A 10,413-nucleotide genomic window follows, 5' to 3' on the forward strand; every position below is an offset into this window, starting at 1 on the left:
CCTGGCTTGATGGCCATCTGAACATGTGCAGAAAACACACCCATGGATTTATGAGGATCATATGCAATTTTTGCAATTGTTCTGAATTGACAGTACAAGTATGCAAAACCAAAGGTTTTTGGGAATGCAGTCATGTCTGCTACAAATCCTTTCATTCAAGTGTTAAGTGCCCACGTGAATCCATCTTTTCTTATATAAATCTATCACAAAAACAGGCAGTTCCTAATGAGTTTTAGGCGTCTGGGGAAAAGGTGTATTCATGACGTGTTGAAATGATCAGCCTGAGATCCGGTCCTTTAATGCCATGTTTGACAGCAGCTGATTTAGTTTGGTTGTGAACAAGGAAATGAAAAATACAGAAATTATATTAAAATTAAAGTATGGGTGCAGTGCCAGAATTTTACATATTTAAGAAGTTCTTAAGTAAAAAAACAAATACAAAAACCCCCAAAAACATTTCATTTAATTAATTTCAAGAAACAGAGGATATCTTGCCCTATAGAAGTAGTACTTGAGTAAAAAAACCTAAAAATAATATTTTAGTAGCCTAGTTAAGTGAAATTACTTTGACACCCCTGCCTGTGTTTAATTTGTTTATTTATTTGTATTATTTAGTTATTGTTCTTGTTGTACTTATTGAAAAAATGTAGCATATTGACAAAATGAGGTGTTTTCTACTGTAATTGCATAGGCTACTATAAAATCTGTAAACTTTAAAGTTTCAAAAAATATCTTATAAGCGACGTCATCGTCAGAAATAAGAGAAAGTAGCTGTTAAAATCTACTGTTAGTACAGCACTTGTCTTCTAATACTGTAATATTTCACTTGTGCTGCGCCCCCTGCTGGTTGTGCAGAAGTGATCTGATTAATATTCATGATGTGGCAGTGAGCACCACTAGTCGGCGCTGTGATTCCTCACTGTTCGTCAAGCGCTGGAAGATCAGCAGGCGAAGAAGAAAACAACGTGAGCACCATGCCGAAATCTAAGAGAGACAAGAAGGGTATGAATTTAATGTTTTATTACGTTTTATCACTTACTATTAATCAACTTTACACACCATAGATTACAATTAATCGAGCTTTAGTTCGTGGTGTGGTTAAAGAGCGGAACGTATTAACGTTATAATTGGCACAGTACTAAAATAAATTGATGTTTGTTAACTTGTTTCTCGTATACTTCAGTGCGTGTGGTTAAACTGTAATCTATATTACTGTCGTTTATTGAGGTTATTATTGAAGCAGCTGGGTGTGTTTCAATGTGTTAATGTCATTATCGTTAATAGTGGCTTTATTTTCTAACAGTTTCTTTAACCAAAACAACCAAGAAGGGGTTGGAATCCAAACAGAACTTGATTGAAGAGGTTAGTATGACTTTTCATTGCTCTTTTGGGTGATCCTACAAGTATTTACCATGGTAATACCAGATGATCATGTTATCCATCATGTTTTGAGATGTTGAAGCTTCAATGGAGAAAGAAAGTCTGACTGTATAAAGAGTCATCATTAATGCCACTCATTGTGCTCCAGATTTGATGAGTGTTATAGCTTTATGATTGATGAAAATCATTTTTCCTTTTCTCTCCTGATCAGCTGCGGAAATGTGCGGATATCTACAGATACGTGTTTGTGTTCTCAGTAGAGAACATGAGAAACAACAAACTGAAAGACATCAGGACGGCCTGGAAACACAGCCGGTACACACACACACACACACACACACACACACACACACACACTCTCTCTCTCTCTCTCAAATACTCTGTCAATCATTCACATACTCACTCACAGTTGCACACACACACACACACACACACACATTCACACACACTCTCTCACATACTCAATCTCACACACACACACTCTCTCTCACACACACACACACACACACACACACACACACACACACACACACACACACTCTGTCACTCACTCACAGTTACACACACACTCAATCACACAAACACACACTCACTCACATACTCACTTACACACAGTTGCGCATACACACACACACTCTCTCACTTTCTCTCTCACACACACACACACACACAGTAAAATGTCCTCACTAGTTTGTTGTCAGAATATTTCACTGTGTAAGTGAGGACATTTGACCTTCACAAGTATAGCTAAACCTACACACACACACACACACACACTCTCACATACTCAATCACACAAACACTCACTCACTCACTCACTCACTCACATACTCACTTACACACAGTTGCGCATACACACACCTCTCACACACACACACACACACACACACACACTCTCTCTCACTTTCTCTTACACACACACACACACACACACAGTAAAATGTCCTCACTAGTTTGCTGTCAGAATATTTCACTGTGTAAATGAGGACATTTGACCTTCACAAGTATAGCTAAACCTACACACACACACACACACACACACACACACACTCTCACATACTCAATCACACAAACACTCACTCACTCACTCACATACTCACTTACACACAGTTGCACATACACACACCTCTCACACACACACACACACACACACATTCTCTCACTTTCTCTCACACACACACACACACACACACACACACACACACACACACACACACACACAGTAAAATGTCCTCACTAGTTTGTTGTCAGAATATTTCACTGTGTAAATGAGGACATTTGACCCTCACAAGTATAGCTAAACCTACACACACACACACACACACACACACACTTCATACTGATGCTGATTTACTCTGCTTCATTTAAAAGAGATTAATGTTGATTTGGGGTTTTGTGTTTCAGGTTCTTCTTTGGTAAGAACAAAGTCATGATGATTGCGCTGGGTAAAGGACCGACTGACGAATACAAAGATAATCTGCATAAAGTATGTCGGTGCACGTCATCAATGATTTAATTGATACATGATGAATGTTTACACAAATTTTATGATTTTTTGTTCTACTACATTGGCTTACTCTGGCTGATATACGGTATAAACTGACTGAATGTTGTGTTTTGTTGTACAGCTGAGCAGGTTTCTCAGAGGTGAAGTCGGTGTTTTATTCACAAACAAAACCAAAGACGAGGTGCAAGAGTAAGTAATGAACCTCGGACACCAGTTCATATGCTTTGACGATGAGTCTTGTGCATAAACTGCTTCTTGATGAATTCAAAACTAGATGGACTAGAAACTACATGTACTTACTCTAGGATTAGGGTAGGATTAGGGTTTGGTTGAGGGTTAGTTGCATGTAATTATGCATAATTTACTGTTATTAAGTACATGCAACATATGTAACAAGGACACTGTAAAATAAAGTGTTACCATGAATTCTAATAAAATCTCATGTATTCTTCTTTTCGTTACATGTTTGTTCTCCTGCACAGATATTTCAGTGAGTTTAAAGAGATGGATTACGCTCGAGCGGGAAGCGTAGCGACCATGGCAGTGACGCTGGACGAGGGTCCGCTAGAACAGTTTCCGCACTCGATGGAGCCTCAGCTCAGACAGCTCGGCCTTCCCACGGCTCTGAAGAAAGGTAAACCATTCCTTCACTGGAAAAAAGCATTCGTATGAGGTATTCTGATACCCTGGTAATCCAGAGTTCTCACGAGAGCACAAGTTGAATTTGCTCAGCAAGTTACTGTCGAGTAATGTTGCTCATTAAATATGCCCCTCGATCCGAGCTGCACCAATCACAGCGGGTTATCTGATATAGGCGGGCCAGAGGCGAGATGACGACAGCACTGTGACGGCGAAGTCATTAGTAAACATTGCAAGATGGCTATGGATGAACAGCAGTTGTTTGAAATGGCTTTGGCCGCTACAATGAACGAGTTAGACTTGGCTTTTTTATCTAAAAGAGGAACAGAAGACGCCGCTCGAATCGTTCCTTTGCAAGAAAGACGTTTTTGCTGTTTTGCAGACCGGATACGGCAAGAGTCTAATCTACCAGTTAGCTCCGCTGGTAGCTAAGCGTATGGGGTTTATTGTGATTGGTCGTAGTGTTATCCAATTGCGTGCAGTGAGATTTTCAAATGCATGCTTGGTGCCGCCCCTCGAGCTGGCCGATTTTCATTAGTCGACGCCAGACCATTAATCTTTTAGATTTAGGTCTGGATTTCCAGGCTAGTATTCTGATGTAATTTTGACAAATTCATACTCATTATTACAATGTTTTTTGTATAACAAGACAGAATGCATTAATATAAATAAGAAAAGAAACCGTAACTGAAATCTGAAATGGACTATTATCAGTGGAGCATAAGTGTAATTGAAATTGCATTGGACAAAAAGTAGTGCGCACTAACATATCAATCCATGTGCAGGTGTGGTGACGCTGATAAAGGATTTTGAAGTGTGTAAAGAGGGAGACACACTCACACCTGAACAGGCTCGAATTCTGGTGAGTTTGTGTCATTAATACTGCAAAAAATCCTATTCTTAACTTTTTTTGTTCAGAATTAAAGTAGTTCACTTAAAAATGAAAATTCTGTCATTTACTCTCCCTGAAGTTGTTTCAAACCTGTATGAGTTTCTTTCTGTTGAACACAAAAGAAGATATTTTGAAGAATGTTGGGAATTAGTCAGTTGATGGACACCATTGACAACTATTTTTAAGTTGTAATTACTTGCACAGTGTTGCTTCTCAGTATTTATTTTTAGATATTTTAGCTAGAAAACAGGACAAAAAGACTAAATTAAAACTTAGTCAATTTTGAAATGCATTTATTGCTGGATGGTTTATTCACAAATATCACATCTCTTTATTTGGATTGAAATGCATAAAAAAAAAAAATCCTTTTATGTCATTATGGAAGTTTGTGTCTGCCATGGAATAAAAAATAAAACGGGTAATCGCGAAGTAAATGAAAGGGAAAAAGTCTGAATTGTGAGATCGTGAAGTCACAATTATCTTTTTTATTTTCCGTGATATGCTTCCGTATGTCCTAAACTAATTGGGATTCAATCTTGAATTCTTAATAACATTATTCTAAACCGATGTATTTTTGGCCTTTCAAATCAGAAACTCTTTGGAAACGAGATGGCGGAGTTCAAGCTGTCGATTAAGTGCATGTGGGATTCAGAATCCGGGGAGTTCGAGAAGCTAACGGATGGAGACGTCGAGGAGACCAGGAAAGAGAAAGCAGATGAAGACTCAGAGGAAGGAGAAGGGAGCGAATAAAACCTGGACGTTTTTGCCATGAACATTTGTTTGTTTTGATCCAACATTTAACTTGTACAATGTTTTTATTGAGTGTTCTTTCAGTCATCTGCACACTGTTTGTTTCAAAAATCCTCGAGTACAAGGTTCTGTATGACTGTACTGAACAGAGAGAACGGGACTGAGGCAAACCGGTGATCTGTGTTATTCTTACTGTTAAATATAAGTTATTCAGCAAATTTATGGCAAGAAGAAAACAACGCAGTGATCCATCAAGACGCCACTATTGCATTCATTTTATTGCATTCTCATGTAAACGTGGGAAATGTAATACATTAAGTTCTGGTGAGCTCAGAAAGAGGTTTGATTTTGTCATTGTGTTTATTAGGAAGCAGGTCCAACTCAATTTGTCACTTGACCATAGAAAAATAAAGCGATTTCTGTATTAGTTCTTCTAAATCAGGCTTCATGTTTTCTCTGATTGTCACGGGCTGTCTAGCGGAAGTAGTTGGGACATTCGTGAGCCACTAAATCCCAGGCGTGTTTGAAAGCGTCCACGACTTCCTGTTTCAGTGGACCTTCTGCTGCTGCCGTCAGGTTCTCCCGCAGCTGATCCATGCTGGACATCCCGATGATCACCCCATCACCCTCATCCCCCTGTAAACACATGAAATATCTCCATTTAATGAGTTGAGTAAACTTAGGAAATCGAGTTTACATTTGCTGTGGTCATGATGCTAGTCAAATGACCAACAAACAAACTAATGCATTATGACAGATTACAAAACTTGTTTTTTTTGGAAAGTCACTTGATTTTGTCTCACTTTATATATTAAGTGTCTTTAACTTATGAAATAATTACACTAAAATTAATAACTTGATACAATGCATTAATTAATATGCATGCAAGTTTGGACGTTGCACTTATTTAAAAAATGGTTACACTTTAAGGTGACGTAGTTGCATCGTACTTACTCAAATCAGTAATATTAATTAACTACATGCACTTACTATAGGGTTAGGGTAGGATTAGGGTTTGATTGAGGGTTAGTTGCATGTAATTATGCATAATTTACTGTTTTTACTATAGTAAGTACATGTAACATATGTAACAAGGACACTGTAAAATAAAGTGATACCGGGTTCAGTTTAGTGTTGTATTTATGCATAATTTACCGTTATTACTATAGTAAGTACATGTAGTAATGTGTAACTATGTCACGTTAAAATAAAGCGTTACCTAAAAAAGACCTGCATGTAATTACTGATCTATGGGACCCTTCCTCACACTTATACCTGACCATACAACAAAACCTGTCCCTAAATTTACCCGTATCCCACCTCAAAAGTGTTTTGCAATACACATTTTGACCACATTTTACTGACCAATTGATTTTTTTGTATGTATGTAGTTGTTAAATGCACTTAATATAAATTGGGACCCTTGATCTTATGTGGACCTGGACAGAATGCGGATTTAAAATTTAATGCGGATAAACGAGGGATAGACGTGCAATCTTAACAGCGGCAGTGTTAAGTGTTACTGTGTAAAGGACCTAGATCATGTAATTCTCACAACTTTCAATCAATATGTTGATATTAAATTGAACGCACTGTATTCTCTCCCTCACAGCCTGTTTTCATTCGTGTCAAAGATGTAATATGGCACTACCCTGATTAAGGTCTATTACAAGGGGCTTTCAAAGACTCGGCAAACATCCTTAATAATACATTGTATAAAAATGTGCATGATATGGTTTCATGATGTCTCCCACCTTCAGATGAGAGTGATGATACATCCAGCGAATAGCAGCTGATGTGAGAGTGGGTTTCTCTGAGCCGTACGCTTCTTCCAGAGCCTTCTGTACGCCGTCGATGCCTTGGAAGCTACTCTCCTTCCAGTATCTGAAACACACATTGATCACATTTAATAATAGTAAAGTCTTTCTGCCCAACTAACTACAGGGTGGGCCATTTATATGGATACACCGTAATAACATGGGAATGGTTGGTGATATTAAAGTCCTGTTTGTGGCACATTAGTATATGTGAGGGGGCAAACTCCTCAAGATGGGTGGTGTGTACTAATATATACTAATGTGCCACAAACAGGACTTTAATATCACCAACCATTCCCATGTTATTACGGTGTATCCATATAAATGGCCCACCCTGTAGATCTAGAGATTGAGCTCACACAGGATTGAAAAAAACATGAATCACTGAGTGAGTTATGATGATAATGCACCTGTCCCTGTAAGCTCCAGCCCAACTGTTCCCGAAGAAGCGACCCGCGGGCTGAGTGCCGTCTTTATCTTCATAGTGATATTTCCCAGTGAGGAGCCCACCTGTGAGAGGAGCAGATTAAAAAGTGCTCCAGATCAAATATGAGACATGCAATGTGTGAAGAAATGCATAAAAGTCAAGTGACAATTCCCTGGATTTTACTTGTGCTTAGTATGTATTTTTGCGATCATTTCCAATCAAATTACGCAAAAAGTGTGCAAAAACCATATAATGCTAGCTAGGAAATGAGTCTTAACAAGACTAGAGTTGATCTCATATCTCATTCCAAAAATGTTTAAAATGTCATTTACAGTGCAGAATAAGTGGTGATTTGAGAGCTTAGTGATAGAAATGAAATTTGTGGGTTAAAAAAGAGACAGACAGACAGATAGATAGATAGATAGATAGATAGATAGATAGATAGATAGATAGATAGATAGATAGATAGATAGATAGATAGATAGATAGATGAACAGATAGATAGATAGATAGATAGATAGATAGATAGATAGATAGATAGATAGATAGATAGATAGATAGATAGATAGATAGACAGATAGATGAACAGATAGATAGATAGATAGATAGATAGATAGATAGATAGATAGATGAACAGATAGATAGATAGATAGATAGATAGATAGATAGACAGACAGACAGACAGACAGACAGACAGACAGACAGATAGATAGATAGATAGATAGATAGATAGATAGATAGATAGATAGATAGATAGATAGATAGATGAACAGATAGATAGATAGATAGATAGATAGACAGACAGACAGACAGACAGACAGACAGACAGACAGACAGACAGATAGATAGATAGACAGATAGATAGATAGATAGATAGATAGATAGATAGATAGATAGATAGATCGATCTAATATTCTCTAATATTGGTCTAATATTCATTAGGAACCGATTTATTGTGTTTGCAAGTATATTTAAAGCAATATTAAACGCATTACCTGCCAGGGGATTGTATGCATAGAAGCGGATGCCAAAGTATCTTAAACACGGCAGTAGCTCAGTCTCCACCTGTCGTGTGGTTGCATTATACATGCCCTTCAGAAGAAAACACCAACGCTGATCATTCTGAAGTAATACTCAATAGCAGTACTTCATTTAAGATCTTAGTTCTGTACTAGTCCTTATACATAGACTGACATAAATCCATCCATCTATCCACTTACTTGATATACAGTAGGAATCACCCAGTTATTATGTTTGCAGATGCTGCAGATTTCCGCCACTTCCCATGATGCATAGTTTGATAAGCCCAGCTCTTTGAATTTGCCCTAAACATCAACACACAGCTTAGTTTAGTAAAGGCCTCTGTTTATGTGATGTTGAGTTGTGTGATGTTTTCTAAAAACAAAAGAAATCTAGGTCAGATCAATAACTCGCCTGATTGTCAGACATTTATCAGAGTACAAAGTCTAGATCTCTTGAGTTGTCCTGTAGAAGTGTGTGTGTAATGCACCTGCTGATGGAGCCGGTTGCAGGCCTCGAGTGTGTGTTGGACGGGGTTCTGGTGGTCCGGCGCGTGCAGGTAAAAGATGTCCACACACTGTGTGCGCAGCCTCTTCAGAGACGTGTCCAGCTGATTCACCACACTCTCCGGTCTCAGTGTTTTCCCCTCCCAGGGGTTCGCTTTAGTCGCGATTCGAACTGTCAACACACATCGAACATGATTCAAAATATACTCCCTTTTACATTATGTGACCATACAGGAATAATAATCACAGGCATGAGTGAAAGTATAATTGCATATATTATTATTATTATTATTTTAAATACCTTATTTTGTACTGTTTCTTGTCATTTTTAATCCCTTTTTTCTTGTTTGTTGCTGTTTGACATGTTTAATATTATTGGTCTCTGAATTAAAATAATAATAACAAATAATAAATTAAAATACTAAATAATTAAATAAATGATAATGAAACAATGAATAATTACAATAAACAACAATAATATAATAATTAATTAATAACAAATGATAAATACAAAACATCAATTCATTTATAATTAAAAATGTTAGCATTAAAATAAACATTAAATTAAAATAATATGTTATTTTAAGGAAAATGTGTTTTTTGTAAACAAACAAACAAAAAACAACAACCCTGAGAATATTAATTATTTTATTTTGGGAGTGTCCTCCAAAGATAATTTTTTTGGACTTGAACTTTTAAAAATGATTTACAAATAAAAGCTTAATTTTGTCTTTTTTATTTGTATTTATTTTTATTTGATGGTCATAAAGATCTTTGATTTAATTATTATCATTGTTCGTTATTTCATTAATAAAGTTAAATGGAATCAAAGAGTGACAATTTTTTTCAAACTTAAAACTGATAGGCTATTGAAACATTTGAAAACAATATCTAAAAGTAAAAAATTAAAAACAATATGACCTAAACAGCTGTTTACTATGCACAGTATTTTCGTATTTTTCTGTGAATATTTTCTTATATATATTTAATATGTTTAATTCTAAAAAAAATACCTCTTTGATCTTACAAATAAACATGTCACGTGCCATGTGTGTCATGTGATCTACATCTACCCACTATAGCTGCAGTGATCACTACACAGTGCACACTGTTGAGGAATCTCTGTACCTGTTGTAGGGAGCTGCATGTCTCCTATGATGGTCTCCGCCTGTCCGTCATTGTACATTAACGCAGTGTCCAGCTCATCGTGCCCGCGCTTTAAGAACTCCTGCACCATCTGCGCGCTCGTGTGCGCGTCCGCGCGTCCACCAAACGCCATGGACCCCAGGAGAGTGACGGGAAGTTTGGACTGAGACATGTTGCGGAGTTGGTTAAAGTGTAATGTTTGTTTTTGAATTGTACGGATTCCGTGGCGAACTCCACGCACGCCTCTTATGGCAGCAAAGTTCATCATAGTAAATTTCCTGTTATGTGGAAAGCACTACCAGGGCGAAGGACGCGCGTGGACTGAGGGA

General features: G+C 37.3%; 2 protein-coding genes across 2 annotated transcripts; one reads left to right on the forward strand and one right to left on the reverse strand.

Annotated features, from left to right (window-relative positions):
• The first annotated feature begins 912 nt into the window (after nt 1-912).
• On the forward strand, nt 913-5,606 carry mrto4 (MRT4 homolog, ribosome maturation factor). Its single transcript, XM_084101796.1, has 8 exons — nt 913-1,002; nt 1,304-1,362; nt 1,592-1,695; nt 2,785-2,866; nt 3,009-3,076; nt 3,370-3,521; nt 4,312-4,388; nt 5,010-5,606. The coding sequence occupies exons 1-8, from the start codon at nt 975-977 to the stop codon at nt 5,166-5,168; spliced, it is 729 nt and encodes a 242-aa protein (XP_083957922.1). The 5' UTR covers nt 913-974; the 3' UTR covers nt 5,169-5,606.
• On the reverse strand, nt 5,416-10,413 carry akr7a3 (aldo-keto reductase family 7, member A3 (aflatoxin aldehyde reductase)). The gene is made up of 7 exons (XM_084101794.1): nt 10,067-10,413; nt 8,923-9,110; nt 8,633-8,737; nt 8,408-8,504; nt 7,396-7,495; nt 6,923-7,052; nt 5,416-5,804 (listed from the first exon to the last, which is right to left on the reverse strand). Exons 1-7 carry the CDS (start codon nt 10,350-10,352, stop codon nt 5,643-5,645), a joined length of 1,068 nt encoding a protein of 355 aa, XP_083957920.1. The 5' UTR covers nt 10,353-10,413; the 3' UTR covers nt 5,416-5,642.

The sequence above is a fragment of the Abramis brama genome (genome assembly GCF_963993115.1).
Source record: "Abramis brama genome assembly, chromosome: 23".
NCBI classification, from domain to species: Eukaryota; Metazoa; Chordata; class Actinopteri; order Cypriniformes; family Leuciscidae; genus Abramis; species Abramis brama.